Source organism: Ischnura elegans, chromosome 5 (genome assembly GCF_921293095.1).
Source record: "Ischnura elegans chromosome 5, ioIscEleg1.1, whole genome shotgun sequence".
Taxonomy (NCBI): domain Eukaryota; kingdom Metazoa; phylum Arthropoda; class Insecta; order Odonata; family Coenagrionidae; genus Ischnura; species Ischnura elegans.
Genome location: NC_060250.1, coordinates 134,044,998 through 134,064,379, shown reverse-complemented (window position 1 = coordinate 134,064,379; position 19,382 = coordinate 134,044,998). Strand labels below are relative to the sequence as shown.

The 19,382-nt window shown below is 39.2% G+C and overlaps 1 protein-coding gene across 3 annotated transcripts in view; it reads right to left on the bottom strand.

Annotated features, from left to right (window-relative positions):
• Nucleotides 1–19,382, bottom strand: part of LOC124159588 (rho guanine nucleotide exchange factor 39) — a 48,714-nt gene that overhangs the window by 9,363 nt on the left and 19,969 nt on the right. The window contains exons 6-8 of one of the 3 annotated variants that reach the window (XM_046535500.1): nucleotides 12,920–13,096; nucleotides 7,291–7,530; nucleotides 4,484–4,583 (exon numbers count right to left, since the gene is read on the bottom strand). In XM_046535500.1, coding sequence (XP_046391456.1) covers nucleotides 4,484–4,583; nucleotides 7,291–7,530; nucleotides 12,920–13,096 — 517 coding nt within the window. Of the gene's footprint in view, nucleotides 1–4,454; nucleotides 4,584–7,290; nucleotides 7,531–12,919; nucleotides 13,097–19,382 lie in introns of all 3 variants that reach the window. The other 2 variants (XM_046535498.1, XM_046535499.1) reach the window with 2 other exon arrangements.

Here is a 19,382-nt window from a genome sequence, read left to right as displayed (position 1 = left end):
TCATTTCTGGTGTTTAGTGGTGCCTTGCAATGGTGCTTTTTACTGGTAGACGTATTATACCATTTAACAAAAGAATTGCTACAAACACTTTCAGTTCCTCTGGTGTTATATTTGAGTCATTACAGTTGCAGAATTGTGCGGATTTATTCGACTCTTACACTAAGTGCGTAGGGTCTTCTTCATCAAAGAACAGTTCAAAAATTGTGGCTCGGGATGCTTCGTGAAACAGTGAGTTGATATGTAATCGGATTTTCAGTAATCCTTTCGTGCAAGGCAATCTCTTTACATATCATCCAAAATGGGTTCTTGCTCCCTTTTCTATGAGACCTCCTGTGTGCTTTGCCCTTTCGAATAACAACTTCAAATTCCAGCATCCACTCAAGTTATTCATCTTTCCTCAGTCAGTAGAAGTGAGCAGTGTCTGAGTGTGATTCTTGTCAAAGTGACGCCAGTCGTGTGTTCGTCTCTTGCCGTCTTTGAATTTTCCCCTCAGCGAGCACCCTCTCATACCTCCTTCCTAATTCTACTCTTCCTTTTCCTCTTCCTAAATAGGGTTCAGATTTAAAATCATACCTCCCATCTCTTGAGCCTTGGAGAGAGAGTTCACAAAGGATTCTGAAAGAACGGGGACAACTCAGGACCTTAGGTATTTGGATAACGTCATTAAGCAGAAAAGATAACCTTTATACACTTTTTATACATGTAATAACATTAAAATAATGCTAAATTTATAATATAAACGATGAAAAATAAATTATTGCAAAATAAAGAACCAGTAGGAAATGAAAACCATAGAAATACCTAATCGTATTTATGCTTTCTGCCATAACACAGTAGTGTAAGCGCCTAGTTGTACCATATGGTACCACCAAATTTTTTTGCATCATAACATCCCAAATATTACACTCACATCAAATAACCATACTTTGTATGAAATGTACATGCAATAACAATCAAAGTTACATAATAATTCCTTTGTATTATGAGTACACAATGGGGAAGGAAAGAAAATCGAAATGCTTGCTCTAAAATTCCATTTTTTTGGGCTAGTTGATAATTCTCAATTTTCAAAAGGCACTTACTGCATTAATTAAAGCTTTGAAAAAGCAAAATTTTTGGGAAAATGTCACTCAAAACATTCTCATCAATTTAAAAGACTCAAAAACCCAAATAAATTACAATAAACGACAAAAATCTTGCGTTTAACATTGCACTACCAGCTGGTACCATATGGTACTGCTAGGTGTTGCATAACAGATTAAGGCTTTCCCCTCGTCCCCATCATAAAATACATATACCGTAGTATAGTATAGTACGTTGGAAGCACTCCACTGCTTGTAGGTATCTACATATATTGATGCTTTCATACACCCCAGCCAGCACACGTTGTCAGCTATCCATAAATTCCCAGATACCTAGTATTCTGAGATACTTGGATGCACACTCATAATAGAGGGTCACTACCTCAGCGGGAAGAATCCAGAGGGGATCCAACTCTAACATACCAGGGATAGCAGGAAGATGAGAGTCTGGTTTTGCAAAGATCACAAATGATTCAGAGATAAAGAAGTTTACAGTCCCAACATCCAGCATTCAAATTTCACACCAGACCAGAAAAGTGTAACAATGACGGAATTTTCGTTACAATAATTTCAAAAAGTGGCAACTGCTCCACTTATACACCCTATGAGTATACTAAAAGGAACATTAACGGAGTGTAACGCCCACTTTTGCTTCAAACTTTGCACATTTGTAGATTAATGCAAAAAAATGAAATGTGTGAAATTTCCCGTGCCCTCGTGACCTGTGAGTCGAGATATCAGCGATCAAAGATGCCCGATTCGTCAATTCGCCACCCGTCAGGGGGAAGGCATGCCGGCAATTGGCCCACTCCTCGCCGGGGCCTCGACCCAGCCGGTGAGCGGCCAGCGATGGGATGCGAGCTATATTTCGTCTACGGCGGAGTCTCACGCCCCGGCGAATCGCTCTTTTGTTTTCTGTTAGTCTTTCTGTATTTCCGATTTTACCTGATCCTTATGGAGCATCGGATTGATGGGAAAATTGCTCTGCATTTAGTTATAATATATAGTATCACTTTGAAACGCGGAAACTTCGGAATGATACTATAACCCGGAGTAATTCGCGATAAGAATTTATGCTACACCTTTCTGCCCGTAAATGCGCAAAGGAAACGAGATAGGGGGCATGTTTCTTTCAAACTTTTAAGGGGAAAACCAAAATAAGCAACACATGGAATACGTCAACAGCCTAGGCCTCTCGGAGACGAGACGGGAAAAACCCCATCCCTTGCCCTTTGGTGGGAGGTCGGCAAATCTATTGTATTTCTAAAGGGCGTACGTAGATTTTTCGCTTCTGGAAACGGCTGCATCCTCGACCATTTCAGGTACTGTCATAAAATCACCCAAACATTTCCCGTCTCCTCGAACAAAATATAAACACCAGTAGAGACGGAAAACAGCGAGGAATTGGAGTTTTGTCAGTTCTACTTCATCTTTTGGTTTGTTCAGAAGCATACGGTTATCTCCAGCACTCTCTCTGCTCTTGTATTGTGGATTGAGCCAAAACGATCTGATTGCTGTTTTTAATAGTATAATATAGCTTTCAACATCGTTCGGGTAATTATAATGGCTGAGGTGATAAACCCATTGAACGTTTTGAGGTTGATGAGAAGTAAATTTTTGGATACTCTCTCTTTTTCGGAGACCATGTGGAAGAAATTGATCTGGCGGAAAAGCTCACAGGTAAGTGTTCTATGATAATTAAACGATGAAATTATTATGCTAACAATCAGTTACTTGCTTCTCTAATTCATTTATAATTATATTGTGTAGTAAAAATATGTTATAATATATGTGTTGCAGCGATATTGAAATCCTGTGCAGAAGATGGTGAATACGATTGGGAGGTCGAAGATGATCTTGTATTTGACGATGACAATGAGAGGAATGAGGAAACTGTGGAGGGGTTTGAAGAAAGTAGCAGTGATTCGGAGAGGGATGAGGATATTTCTCCAACATCTCTTTCTTCTTCAACATCATACTATTTTTCCCCTATGAAGAAACCGAGATCAGAACCATCAATGCTCCAAAAAAAAATGGCAGTTGACTTTTGGAAGTCAGGGAAAAAGGGCAACTTGCGACTAGAGACAGTTCAGCACAACTTCCGCTTCGTAACAAGCCGAACTCAACTTCATCGATATGAGAGGCAGATAATAGAAAGCGGAGCCTTAAATGAAAAGTATAAATCTATCCGGTAAGCTCTTCTCACCCGCTTCAAGACCGCCAAAGAGAATAATCTAGTTGTACATGACCGAGATTTGCGGAGGTGGGCAATTGAGGAAAATAGTCAACTGGATACCCCAATCACAAACTTTAAATGCACTCCTCCGTGGCTTTGGAAGTGGAAGAAGCATAACAACATTGTTTCTCGCAAGGTTACGCGAGTTGTTTCCAAGAAGCATTCCTTGGAACAACAGAGTGTTTCAGAAAAGGCCAGAGAGTTCGTGACGGAGGTTAAGGATTTAATTAGTAATACTGCAAATGGTAGTGTGCAAGTTTTAAATACTGACCAGAGTGGTTTTAAAAAGGAAATGCATTCCGGGCGCACGAAGTTTCCGCGTTTCAAAGTGATACTATATATTATAACTAAATGCAGAGCAATTTTCCCATCAATCCGATGCTCCATAAGGATCAGGTAAAATCGGAAATACAGAAAGACTAACAGAAAACAAAAGAGCGATTCGCCGGGGCGTGAGACTCCGCCGTAGACGAAATATAGCTCGCATCCCATCGCTGGCCGCTCACCGGCTGGGTCGAGGCCCCGGCGAGGAGTGGGCCAATTGCCGGCATGCCTTCCCCCTGACGGGTGGCGAATTGACGAATCGGGCATCTTTGATCGCTGATATCTCGACTCACAGGTCACGAGGGCACGGGAAATTTCACACATTTCATTTTTTTGCATTAATCTACAAATGTGCAAAGTTTGAAGCAAAAGTGGGCGTTACACTCCGTTAATGTTCCTGTAAGGTATCTTAATTATGAATGGCACACAATAAGAGTGCTATCAAGCCTCTATCATAAGGTATTCTGTATACAAAATTCCAGCTTGGCTGAAAAAGGTAAGCAAACGTTGGTCGTGTTGGAAAATGCAAGCCAAATTTAAACCGTTTGCCTTATCTGGAAAACAATCTTAGACAATTGATTCAATATTTTCCATAAAAAATAAAGTAAAACTGATGTTTATAAACTGTCTCAAGATGGATAGACTGAATATTACTTGGGCTAAGATGTCAAATTTTGAGTGAGTAGTAGATATACTATCCTTTGCAACCCCTAGTAAATCCACACATTACTCATAATCCTGGATCCCATGTGCTGGCTGAGATATGCATTGTCCATGTTTAGGTCTGAATTCTTAAGCTTTGTGCACTATACCTTTGAGGAGGAAACCAAGACAGTCTTACTCATTTTGCATGTACTAGGCTGATTTTCATCATCAGAGGTGATATTTAAGCCCTTGGGAGAATCACTCCAGCCTTCACTGTGCAGTCCTTCCACTCTCTCCTGGAATACCAGAAATAGGCCCATGGATCATATAAAGTCCTCCTCCATCAAAAAATATATCTAAAATGAGGGGAAGGGGCTTAAACGAATCCCACAGAAGCAGCTCAAGCATCAAAAGATAAAATTCACACCCATCATTCAATTACAGTTTTTCATGTCTACAAGTGTAGTCCACTATCTCGGAGGTAGTGGAGTTAAATGCTTGCCTGCAAATCTGAAGGTCGCAGGTTTGAGTCCTGCCTGGGTAAGTCACCTCTATCAGGATGTGGGTGTTCGTGCTTGTGCACATGTTCGCTGTTAGGATACTCAATGAAAAGGCCACTGTAAGCTGTTTTCGAAGTGTGTGGAAATAATTTTTTTTTAAATCTGACTAGCAAACTGTCACAGAATCAGAACATTCCTGCTAAATCGAAGAGTTGAAGCATGCCGTAAATTTCAAATTTGACACCCTTTGAGTGGGCATTAGCAGCTGGTGGAACTCGCACTTAGGGCATTATGAGCATGACAAATTCTTTGCTTTGATGAGTGTTAACCATATTATCACATTGTACATATAATATCCTTCGAGTACACTCCACCAAAAATGTTACTTATTCGAAAGCATTACAAAGAATGAGTGATAGATAGGGCACCTAGATTACACTAAGTAAAAACTCGGCAATGTGATTTAAAAAAGGACTGAAAATCGATGAAAAATGTTGGTACATGAAAAGATCCAGTTTACGATAAAGGTGGTAAATTAAATCATTAAATAAAACCGTTTTGTTTATATTTCATTCACAATACAAAAACTGTAATGATCCAAATGCTATAATGTTTTCAACACGTATATAATAGAAATCAGTCTTGAAGAAGTCAGTTTGTATTAATTTTAATTGTCATTTTCAACCAAATGTAAAATTAATGAACTCAGATCTTTCTTTTGTAAATAATGTAATTTTTCTTGGTGTAGTTGTTGACAAATCCATGAAATGGAGTCCACATATTGAAGGGCTAAAATCAAAGTTATCCCGTGTTGTATTCCAAATTAGATACCTGAGGGCAGGTACCTTTATAAGGATTCTTAAATGATTGTATTTTGCCACTTTCCAGTCCCTCATTTCGTACGGAATTTTATTCTGGGGTAGTAGTAATCACAGTTCAGAGATCTTTACAATTCAAAAAAAAGTTTTACGAACGATGTTACAGTTACCGAGCACAAAATCATGCAGTATTCACTTTAAAAACAAAAAAAAAACTTAACATTACCTTCTTTAAACATCTATAACATTCTGGTATTTATAAAAAGAAATGCAAACTTTTTTGTTAAAAACAAGGAGTGCCATAAGTACAAAACTAGATCTGGTGACAAACTTCATGTATTATCAAGACATACATAACTCTGCAGTGTGTTTTGCTAATCATAAAGCAATAAAATTGTACAACAGTTTACTGCAGAGTATTTGGAATGTTACACCCCTTGGGCATTTTAAAAGGAAACTAAAAAACCTTCTACTTAGCAAAGTTTTTTTATACTGTAGATGAATTCTTTTTTTTTCTCTGAAACCAAATGGATTGTATTTCTTGACATGTGGCAAATTGTAAAGTATTAAAAACTTGTAAATATTATCACCAGTGGCAAGTCAAAACACTACACAGAGGAATTTTCAGACGTTCCAGATTTCTGGTTTTCTGGATTACGGATTTGTGGTCCTCAACTGTATGTATAGTGGTGGAAAAAATTAACGCAAAGCTTATTGGCATCTGAAAGCGGCCAGTTCAGGAACTACTTGTCTTCCAAAATTTTGCCCTCGTAATACTCTCATATGACCAGGAATTTTAAAAGCTTATCTGCTTATTAAAAGGATATCTGTGGATATTGAGCAAATGATAGAGCTAACATTCTGTTAACTCAATCATTTGCTCAATATTTCTGATGAATTAGATACGTTATGTTTATGTTCCAGTAACATTGTAATCTGTCACCAGGAGGAATCCCCGAATCGTTGCATGATACTTTACCCACTACACCACCACCAGAAGGATTGTGCCTTGAGGCAGTCTCCATGCCCAATAAGTATGTCGGATGTATTCGTCCACAGATGTCCCAACGAGAGTTCACTCCATTCTAGGTGAGTCGTGAGCGAAGTATACTTCGGAGAATATGTGGAAGAATTCGTGGCTGGATCTCTTGCGCGTTGTCATAATGCGGCTAATATGATTATTTCCCTGTACAAGGAGTATATAAGCTTATAAAATTCCTGGTCGTATGAGAGCATTAAGAGGGCAAAATTTTGGAAGACAAGTAGTTCCTGAACTGGCCGCTTTCAGATGCCAATAAGCTTTGCGTTAATTTTTTCCACCATTGTACATCCTAAAAAATTTGAACACTATGATAACAATCGGGAACAACCGATTCATTGTCTTAGAACTGAGACTCGTTTTTGACTAACTTTTGGCCTACAAATAAGATAACAACCTCAGTTTTTACCCATCACAGGATACCCTCTTCTCGTCTCACAAAATTTGGATGTAGGAATTTAAAGGGATGTCTTACCTTGTAAACTGCCCATACAGAATGGTTTAATGTTTACAAGGTTTGTATGTATACAGTTACTGTGAGTTAAAATTGCATTCACTCACATAGGGACTTTTTTACCAAACGATAAATACAAATATAGAGGCAAAAATGTTTGCTTCTATCTTTTTTAACAACCCCATTGATTACCTCAGAACATGGCCTCTTCCTAGCAGGCCTTGATGAGGGAGGGCTGGGGTCACGGTGATTTTTCTGCCATAAGGTATTTATGTCGCACCCCCTCAGGGGTCTCCTAGAGCTGCTATCTTTCCTCAAAGTTTGACGACACTCATTGAAACACTTCACAGCCTCTGAAATGGCATCCACCCAAGCGCTGCTTTCTTCTTGTGATGATGAGTACAGCACAAAGTTCTCATTCAAGCAGGACACCTGAGGAAATACAAGTGGGCTACTATCTATTTATTTATTTATTTATTTAGTCCAAAAACAGCACGAGGCCAATTACAGAGGACTACAATAACAGGAGAAATAATTACATAACATTAAGCAACGTAACCAACAAAAACAAAAAAAAATTCAACAGTAATTACAAATAATAACAAAGAATAGTCATCAGGTGGTGCGAGGAATAGGGGGAAAATTACGATAGTGATGGTGCAAGTTGGGTGTGGGATGAAAAAAAGGATCAAAATTTGGAACATATTTGGCATATGAGTTAATGGAAGAAGGAAGTCTGAATAGAAAAGAACGTTTAGAAACAGAAAGGCGGGGGGTGAAACAATGAAATAGGTCACTCGACCTCGTCGTGCGCGAAGGAACACGAAGCGGAAAAAAAGAAAGAAGGTCTGATGACCTGTATTTGCCGTTAATGATATTTAAAAAGAGTCTCCGGTCATTGAGGATACGGCGATCAGCTAAAGTAGAAATGCCAAGAGAGGATCTAATCTTATTGAGGGAGAAGTTACGAAAAGGCAAGTGGCGGTAGCGGACAACAGAAAGGAAAAAATTCAATGGACGTTCCAGGAGCTTTAATGAAGAAGGTGGGGCCGAAGACCAGATTTGGCTGCAGTATTCTAGGACCGGAGAGACACAGGAAAGGAAGAAGGTGCGTAGAGCAATTAAATCCAACACCTCACTATGGCGATACATCATACCCACCAAAGACATAGCGCGGGTGGAAATGGATTTAATGTGCTCACGAAAGAGCAGCTTAGAGTCAAAAATAACCCCTAAATCCTTCTGAGAGGTGACCGAAGGAATATGATGTCCAGATAATCGGTAATTTATACTCAGGATAGACTTGCGTAGGGTGAATGGTAGAATGGTAGACTTGGCTGGATTAATTTTCAGACTCCAAATCTCAGACCATTGGTCTATGGCATCAAGAGCCTTCTGCAGAGCAAGGCAGTCATTCGGGGAATCAATCTGTTTAAAAATTTTGCAGTCATCTGCATATAATAATATTTTGCAATTGGTGGAGGAGATAATGTTAACTAGATCATCTATGTATAATGCAAACAGTAAAGGCCCGAGGACACTCCCTTGTGGAACTCCAGATGTAACCGGTGCCATCAAAGAACGCGACCCATTTACTATTGTGTATTGTTGCCGGTTCTGAAGGAAAGAAGATAAGATAGAAAGGAAATTACCATGGACATTATACCGATTCTCTAATTTGAAGAGCAGTAATTGATGGTTAATTTTGTCAAAAGCTTTGGCAAAATCAATGTAGCATACATCCAGCTGTGATGAAGTCTCGAAAGCGTCAATGCAATATTTGTGCAAAATGGACAGATTTGTTACTGTAGATGATCCGGGAAGGAAACCATGCTGTTCGTCAGATATTAAGGGAAGAGAGAAAGACAACAGACGTTGATGAATGATGCGCTCAAAAATAGTCGATATAATTGGCAAAATTGAGATATGATTCTACAGAAGATTTCTTTCCGGATTTGAAGAGTGGGAAAATGCTGCCAATTTTCCACACTGACGGAAAATATGCCGTTGAAAAACATCTATTAAAAATGATGGATAGGGGTAAAGCCAAGGAAGGGGCTGCATTTTTTAGGAACATTGCGGCCAGCTGATCTGAACCAGTTGCACGGTTAGTTTTAAGGGATGACAACAATTTTAGACATTCATCGGGAGAAGTGGAAAGTGAGGAGAGAGAGTGGGAACTAACACATTTAATATCAAGAACAGAGGTATCCAAAAGTTGATTAGAGGTGAAGGTGGATGAAAAGAACTTGGAAAAAAGGTCAGCACGCCCAGGACCAACAGCAGTTACATCACCAAAAGACATTTCCATAGGCGTGGAAGCAGAGTTACGCCTGGAGTTGATCATAGACCAGAACCGTTTTGGGTTGGAAACACATTCGGAGGAAATTGAGGCTATATAGTTGGTAAAGTCTAACTTAGTCAGATAATTGGCATGACGCCGAAGGTTCATGAAAGTTTTTAATGTGTTGGGGTTAGGAAAAAGTTTGTACAGGCGCCAAGCACTTAGCTTATTTTTTAAAACAAAGACTGTCTCCCGTTGTCTTACATGCATGTGTGTGCTCACAGATTTATTACTGATAATATTGTTACACCCAAAACAGATGCTTTGCATTGGAATGGTATTTGAATATTGCACAACATCTGCAGCGACATTGCTGACACATGGTGAGATATGTAGCTGCTTCCACTTTTGCATTCATTGTATAGCAACTGTCTCACCATGCAACACTAACTTCACTCATCGACTCACTTACGTATCAACTCACAGCCTAAAAGATACAGCCATGAAATTTTCAGGATATACCTATTTCTTGTGCCATGTACAAGGACACAAATACAAAGTAAAATATGTAATGATTTATGCGATAGACAATCTTTGGGCACGTCATTACCACATTTATGTCAGCTTCTTGACTCCCACAAGAAAAATATTTCTAGAATTGCATACAGTCCTTATTTCATTTTTTCAGTTACTTCCCCTTATTTTAGTAAGTAGGGACATATATCATTGTGCAGACAAAGGAAAGAGGTGTTAGAATTTTTGATCAATTTGCATCACATTTTTTTCTGGTAATCATTGAATTTTTAAAACAATTATCAAATATTTAATAATATGCAAATTTATCCATTTTTCTTTTATTTCAACAATAGAAATTAATAGTAGTAAAAGGCATTTACAAATTTTGAAAACTACTCCTAAAGAAAATTTATAAATTTTAAATTATATTTATGCTTGCAGTATTTCAATTTCATGTTAAAAGTCTAACTTTAAAGTAGAGATGGGTCCGATAGTAGATTTCTCAAACTCGAATAACGAATTCGAATATTAAATCATTGCTCGAATTTCGAATCCTCAAATACTAGAATTGCGCCAAGTATATTAAACATATTTTTTGTTCTATTACACTTGATGAATGTAAAAATGAAAAGGCATGTATCAAATAAATTTTTAAAATGAACTGTTTTATTTTGAATAAATTCCCCACATTGTTTGATTGTTATTGCTTTAGACCAGCTATTTTCGGTTGCACTTTTCCTAAGCTATCTGTTATTGTTGGTTGACTTTGTTAAGACAGACATGTCATCTCCAAAGCCAACTGATTTTTTTGTCACCTCAACTTTATTTGAATCTTGGAAATCACTGAATTGTGGCAAAAGTGAATTTCTTCTTCCAGAAATTCATACCAACTTTTACTGGAAAACAGCAAATCATTGATGAAACCTTGTAGATGACTTTGCGAAAACATCTTAGTTTCTAGGAAATTAATAATGCTATCCACAAACTTAAGAAACTGTTTTTGCACTTCCACTTGCAAGAAATGTTGCTTAAAAAGAAAAAGCATCCGGAACATCAATCAACTGCTTGATAGCATTGCACAGTAGTGGAGTTATGTCTACATTAAACTCAGGTTGGAGGCAGCTAATGTTATTGGTTGCTTCTGCTCCGGAAGACGCCTCATCATTGGAAAAAGGGAGTTCCATCTTGTGGGTCCATCCTGAATGAGCATAGAATGAGAAGTGGTGAAAATAATTTTTTGAATGTTGGTGTATTGATGCATTCAGTCAGGGGCCTGAGCATATGCCATTTTTTACTATTAATTTAATGAAAATTTCGATCCTTTATCAACTTTGATGTGTCATTGCGGAGCCATCATTCGGCATAAAGAAACAAAACTGACATCAGGGGAAGCCCGCATTGTTGCAGTCTTCGAATTCGTGATGATCTTTCCGATGAGTGGAACGGTTTGGAAGCTGTAGCTCAATGCAATACAGAAGGTACCCCAAAAGTCGATATTTTTTCCTGCCATTTTTAATTTTTTTGAGGGGTTTCATGGGGGAAACTGGGGATTTTTGGATTTTTTCACCCGATCATTTTCGGTTCCCCACGTCAAACTCTTTTCACCGATCTAATCTACAAATTTGATGTAGTTCGTCAACTTGCCTAAAACAGCACTGCATGCACTAAATGACTAGAGTCCTCTACGTTTTTCCGAGTCAACTACCAACGACGTGCGTGCGACATTTTAAGGCACGAAATTCAAAATATTCGAGGCATTCGAGACCGTACTTGAGCATAATTATTTGAGATCTCGAATATATAATACTTTCAAGTACATATTCGAGTATTCACGGATACTATTCGCGCCTCTCAAACTATAACCTAAAAAAATTTTCACTGCAACAGTTACACCTCACTAGGATTGCAAAATTTGTATCATAACCAATATAAAAGAAGAATGAGTCCAGACACAATGCATATTTGACAATATTTATGTGTAATTCACTTGCGTTGGTAGTAACGATGGAAAACAAAACACACTTATGTGGAGTGCATATTTTACTCAAAGCGAATCACATAAAAGAATTGCTCAAGGTACTACCTCTCCGCCTCAAGGCATCGCAAAATGACTTACCATTCAGCCTGTATTTAAGGAGCATCTTTTAGGCAATCCTTAATAAATGCACATAGATGATGGCGAGCGTTTCTCACGCATTATCCAAGAAGGTTTGCCGAAGAAGGCCCAAAATTCTCCATAAACATAGATAGTCACCTCAGAGACCTCACGTGATTCTAAGAGCAAAAGCACTACAACGTCTGGACTTTCAGGTGAGTATCACTTTCACCTCCATCTAGCTCCGCTGGGGTCTAGGCAAGGAAATAAGAAGTATAGTGGATGATGATATCAGTAAATTGTAGACGAGATGATTAGGTTGCATTTATCTGCCACAATAATGCTTTACATTGGAGAAATCCATCTGAAATAAGCTTATAACTGTCCAGAGGTCAAAGTTTACCATTGGGTTATCCTGAGAATTATGCATTCTGGTTGGCATCCACGATGAAATGGACTGTTTTTTTAGATGCAAGCACAAGCACTCCCTATACGCATGGATGGATGATTACTCCATGCTCTATTACATGGGCCGACCGACACAACTTCAATCAATCATTAAAGGCCTCGCTATTAGCCGCTACTTGTTATAATGAACTTCAACTGTTAGTGTAACAACATACATGTAGTAAGAGACATGAGAGAGATAAAAATAAAATAAATGGTGAAAAGTTTTTATAACTAAACCCACAGTAAGCAACTACTTAGATGAGATCTTAGTAGCTTAGTGGTCTAAGCATTTGCCCAGAAAATAGAAGGTCCCAAGTTCAATTCCTAGTCAAGGTGAAATTTTTTCCGAGTATTTTCTGCTGAACACAGCAGTGGTGAGGAGATGAAATGATGGAATCACAATATCCAGGATGGGAAGTACAATAGTCTTTGAATTTAGATTAAATAAAAAGTTATCCTGGATTGGAAGTACATACCTTGAAAATGGTCTTCCCCATAACCCACTGAACGCAGCATTTCTTCAATGGCAGGACACAGGTGCATGACACAGAGTTGGGAGCAGAAGGATCTGGATGAAGAAGTTTGCCATAGATGAGCATGTCACTCAAAAGAATTAAGTAACGTGGTTGCACCTTCCTGCCACTGTGACAAATCTGAAAGTTTGCAAATCAAAATGAACAACTAAGTCAATTACCAGCAAAACTACAAAATTAATAGGGTTGTTTCCTTCATCAAAGAAAACGAAAGGCATTGATTGCGATTCGTTACCCACCATTACTGTATTCATAATATACAAATTATTTCGTTTTAGAAATATCGGTTTACACGAATGGCAATGGTCCATTTTTATCCTCATTTGAAAAGGGGCAGATTGGCGCCCATGCGATGCCACTCCATGTGACGTCACAGGGACCTAGTTTCTATACGAGAAGATAGGAGTTATGCATCGTCTGAGGTTACCAATACATGCATGAGGCGCAGAGCTCAGGGAAACATGTCTTAATAATCACTTATTAAAACTGGCTAAGGTCAGAAAGTTTTCTTCATTTGATAAGGTATTAATAATCCTTATTTAAGCCTAGCGCTACCAGCCAGCAGGGTACTCAGCTACCCGCTAGCAGCCTGCGTCGTATCAGCGCTAAGCCTTGCCTCAAGGTCACCTCACAGGGCGGCAGCAGGAACCAGAAATACGTCACACGGAGAGATTTCCCGGCATTCATACTTACACGTCGCGTTTTCGCGCACTTGAAAGTGTTCACTTTTCATTTAATCGCGAAAAATAGATATCGTCATTTAAAAATCTAAAAGTGTGAAGTACGTACTCCAGGAGTAATAATCTTTCGATTCAGGCAATAAAAAAATAATAGGAAACCACCCTATTGGCAAAGTTCAAAGATGTGATACATATATGAATTAGTAAACTAAACAAATTGTTGAGATAGCATAGATGGTTGAGTCAAAGCTGCAGAGCAGAAAACAAGAGTTAACCTCCTGCTACATTCTTGTTCATCTCCCCCAAATCACAAAAACTTATTTGGTTAATTTGTGAAAGCGTTGTTTCATAGCAGGTTTCATAGCACACACTTTGTGGTTTCTAGGCAGCATGGTCATGTTTCCTTCTGTATCCAAATTTTCATGGTAGCTGTAAAAATCACGTAACCCAGCTTCTACAGCGATTAAGGCAGCCCACTTGCCCAATAAGTGATGTCATGATAATTGCTTATGGTGTAGGTGTGTTTCAACCTCACTGTCACACTGTCAAGTATCCAAAGTGATTTTTGAGGCATTGCATAAAAATATTGAAAAATAATTTCACAGAGTTCATTAAAGAAGTGCAGCAAACATAATAAAAGAAAAACTGAAATTTGGAAAAATTCTTCTGGGAGGTGTAGGATCATTGTTACTTTTGTTGATGAATGTACCAGGTATACAGTTATAGTGCACATTAAACTCAAAAGTGATACATTCCAGGAGTTCCCTTATAAGTGCCATGCAAAAGATGAGCAACAGAAGGACAGAAAGTTCAAAGACTTTCACAGTGATCAAGGTGGAGTATAAATACACAGGAGCATTTGAGAACCACTTGTAGGAGTGAGGCATTCTTCATCAAAAGTCTGGCCTCAGTTAATCACAGCAAAATAGGTTGACTGAATGCTACAGCCTGAAACTACAAATTATCACCAGGTGCATGCTGATAAAGTCTGGAATGTGAAACTAATAGGGTAGTTTCCTTCATCAAAGAAAACGAAAGGCATTGATTGCGATTCTTTACCCACCATTAGTGTATTCATAATATACAAATTATTTGGTTTTAGAAATTCCAGTTTAGACCAATGGCAATGGTCAATTTTAACCGTATTTGAAAAAAGGCCAGATTGGCGCCCATGGGATGCCACTCCACGTGATGTCACAGGGACCTAGTTTCTATACGAGTAGATAGGAGTTTTACGTCGCCTGAGATTACCAATGCATGCATGAGGCACAGAGCTCAGGGAAACATCTCTTAATAATCACCTATTAAAACTGCCTAAGGTTGGCAAGTTTCCTGCGTTTGGTAAGGTATTAATAATCCTTACTTAAGCCAAGCGCTACCAGCTAGCAGGGTACTCTGCTACCTGCTAGCAGCCTGCATCGTGTCAGTGCTCAAAGCCTCGCCCCAAGGTCACCTCACACGGCGACAGCGGGAACCAGAATGACATCACACGGAGTTTTCCCAGCATTCATACTTAGCCTTTTTCACGCGCTTGAAAAATTTCAACTTTCATTTAATCACGAAAAATAGATATCGCTATTAAAAATCTAAAAGCATTTAATGCGTACTCCAGGAGTAATAATCTTTCAATTTAGGCAGTAAAAAAACAATAGGAAACCACCCTCTTTTGGGAGGAGGCTATTTTTAGAGCATGCTATATCCTGATAAGGTGCCCGTCAGCCTCTTCAACACCTTGAGTGCGGCGTGACGTGATATCACGTCATGGTGCGCTATCCCCTGGTGCTGACGACGTGATATCACGTCATCCGTACCCCGAGGGTTCCGGCCCTCCGTAAGAGCTCAGTTCAGTTCTACTATGACATTTTGCCCCCCTAAGTTGCTCAGCAGGGATCTAGCAGCGCATTTGTGAATGCCGTTTCAAGCAACCTTTCCTGGGAGGGTTGGGAGAAATTTTTTCTTTAATCTTAAGGTAAGCCGTTTTCCATTCATTTTCCCCCTGTATTTTATGCTATATTTTTTTTTTCTTTCTATTAATGCGTGAGTCTCGCGGCTGAGCTTAAAGCCACCAAGTGCATCCACCGGGTTGCGGATGGTGGGTCGACCTTTAGATATAGAGGTTAGCTGCGAGATAAGCGAGTTCTCTCGTCGAATAAGCAGTCGTGGACAAAAAGCGGCGGTGATCTGAGGGGGTATTGGGCTACCCTTGGGTAAGGTAGACTATTTAAATGATACCAAAACCTGTGAAGATACCGTGACTTGGCGATTGGGGGCCGCCAACAATTATGCCTCTCAACACCTGGGGAGAGGGTAGCAGCTCTTCCTCACATGTGCGAAGGTGGAGGCCATACTGGTCGGTACAGCGACGCACATTCCACTACGGGCGTGGTAACATTTACTTTAACGGCTGTAGCACTGCGATGTGGAAGGCAAGGGGAAACTACCACATTATCATCCCGAGGAGTCACAGCTACTCCACTCAATTTATATAATGACATGATGGAATTCTCTCGGGTAAAATATTCCGGTAAACTAGTCCCCCATTCGGATCTCCGGGCGGGGACTACTCGAGAGGGTACATCGGTCAAAGGTGATAGAATGTTACGGATAGGAACATGGAACGTCAGATCACTTCGCACCTGCGGTAAGCTGGAGAACTTGAAGGTGGAGATGCGAAGAATGAACCTCGATGTATTAGGCATCAGCGAAATGAAATGGCCCCAGGAAGGAGACTTTTGGAGTGGAAGCTACAGAATGATACACACAGGATCGCTAAATGGTAATGCTGGAGTGGGCTTAATGCTTAGAAAGAGCGCCGGGATGCGTGTTAAAAGCTACCTGCAGTTTAATGAAAGGATAGTAATGGTGAAAATAGATACTAAACCCGTAGCTACTGTAGTGATACAGGTTTACATGCCTACGTCAGATTATGAAGATGAAGAGGTAGAATATGTCTACCAAGATATAGCGGAAGTTATCAAGCAGGTAAGAGGGGAAGAAAATTTTATTATTTTAGGTGACTGGAACGCCGTCGTCGGCGAAGGTCAAGATGGAATAATAACTGGGAAATATGGGTTAGGTAACCGAAATGAAAGAGGAGAAAGGCTACTTGAATTCTGCACGGAGCACAGACTAGTGGTTACCAACACTTTATTAAAAAATCCCCTGCGAAGAAGATACACGTGGAAGATGCTAGGAGACCTTAGAAGATTCCAAATCGACTACATTCTAGTGAAACAAAGATTCAGGAACCAGGTGAAGGACTGCAAAAGTTATCCAGGGGCAGATGTCGATAGTGACCATAATTTAGTTATGATGAAATGCCACCTTAAATTTAAAAAGTTGAAGAAAGCCGTGAAAAACATATGGCAGGTTGAAAAATTGAGGGAGGTTCAGCATCAACTGGCTTTTAAAGAGGCTGTAGAAAATAAAATAGGAGAGGATACGACCAACAAACCAATGGAAGAGAGCTGGAAAGCCATTAGAAGTGGGCTGCAGGCAGCAGCTGAGGAAGTTCTTGGTAAAAGAAGAGCCATTATGAAAAAACCATGGATCACGCAGGAAGTATTAGATCTCATTGAAGAAAGAAGAAAATACAAGGCTGCCAAAACAGAGGAAGGACAGAATCGTTACAAGAGAATAAGGAATGAAATATGTCCTAAAGCGCGGAAGGCTAGAGAAATGTGGATGAAAAGTATTTGTGAAGACGTGCAAAACAATCTTAAGCACGGAAAAGTAGAGGCCGCCTATAGGATAGTGAGGAACCACTTTAAGGAAAGGGGCGTAAGATGTAATACCCTTAGGGACAAAAACAGAGAAATAATGATTGAAAACGAAGAAAATGGGAAGAGATGGAAGGAATATCTGGAAGATTTGTACAATGGAAGCAGCCTCAGAAGGAATGCTATCGAAAACGAGAGGGAAGTGGATGCCGATGACATGGGAGCCCCAATTTTAAGATCGGAATTTTATGCGGCTGTAAGAGACCTCAGGATAAATAAAGCGTCTGGCATTGATGACATTCCTGCAGAACTAATTAAAAATTGAGGAGAGAAGACGTTGAACCAGCTATACAAAATCATTAGTGAAATGTATTCGACAGGTGAGATACCAGAGGACTTTGAGAGGAACATTATAATCCCTATCCCTAAGAAGAAAAGAGCGGAGAACTGCGAAGATTTTAGGACCATTAGCCTAACTACACATGCGTCGAAGCTGACAAGGATCATCTATAGAAGAATAGAACGAAAAGCAGAAGAGTACTTGGATGAGGACCAATTTGGATTCAGAAAAAACAAAGGCACAAGAGAAGCAATATTGGCCCTAAGACTGCTCATAGAGAAGAGAATGGAAAAGAACAAGCCAACGTTCATTGCGTTTGTGGACTTAGAGAAAGCATTTGACAACGTGGATTGGAGCACAATGCTCGGAATCCTAAAGGAAATCGGGGTTCTTTATAATGACAGAAGAATCATCCACAGTTTATACAAAAACCAAGTAGCCGTGATAAAATCAGGGCCCAGCTGTGAAGAAGCAAGAATTAAGAAAGGAGTGCGACAAGGCTGTACATTGTCACCCGTAATTTTCAACGTTTACATTGAAAAAGCCATTAATGAAATCAAAGAAAAGGAATTGGGAGTGAATATCCATGGAGAAAAAATTAGCATGCTAAGATTTGCCGATGACATAGCCGTTATAGCAGAGACAGAGAAGGATTTGAAAAATATTCTGGTTAATATGGGTAGGGTAATGAGTAGATATCAACTGAAAATAAGCACGAAGAAAACCAAGATCTTAGTATGCAGCAGAAGAGAAGAAGTCAAGACTAACATTAAAATAGGGAAGCAAAAACTGATAGAGGTGGATGAATTCTGTCATTTGGGAAGCAAGATAACTAGTGACAGGAGAAATAAGAAAGAAATTATCAGCAGAATAGCCCAGGCGAAGAGAGCATTCCACCAAAAGAGAGACCTGCTTACAGCAGGAAACTTAAGTATGGAAGTAAAGAAACAATTTATAAGATCCTACATCTGGAGTATGCTCCTATACGGAAGTGAGGCATGGACAATGACCGCAGCGGAGAAAGCAAGGATAGAGGCCTCCGTAATGTGGTGCTACAGAAGAATGATGAAAATCAAATGGATCGACAGAGTTAGTAACAAAGAAGTCCTAAGAAGAGTAGGAGAGAAGAGAAGCCTCATGAAAACCTTAATAAGAAGACGGAACAACCTTATAGGCCACATCCTGAGACATGATGGCCTGATGAAGACAATCGTCGAGGGACAAGTGGAAGGTAAGAATGGAAAAGGAAGACCTCGAACAAAATATATGGAAAAAGTGAAGAGAGATGTGAAAGAGAAGAAATACGTAGGTGTGAAAAGATTAGCTGAAAGGAGAATATAGTGGAGAGCTGCGTCAAACCAATCCTAGGATTGTTGACCAATGATGATGAATGCGTGAGTATGACAAATTTTATTTGAGTTTTATTTTACAAATCATAAGTATTTACTATCTGGAACTTAATTATGTGTGTTTATTAATTTTTCATTCTGTTTTAATAATGTTTAGGGAGAATATAGATTTTTTTCCATCCTTCCTTTTTTTCTTCTTGCGAGCCTAATATTTTTCGAACCTTTACTGTCTGATGTTAATAAGTTTTATTCAATTAATACATGAAGTACTGTGATTAGTTAAACTTTAATGTAAATTTGAAAATGCCATTACATTTT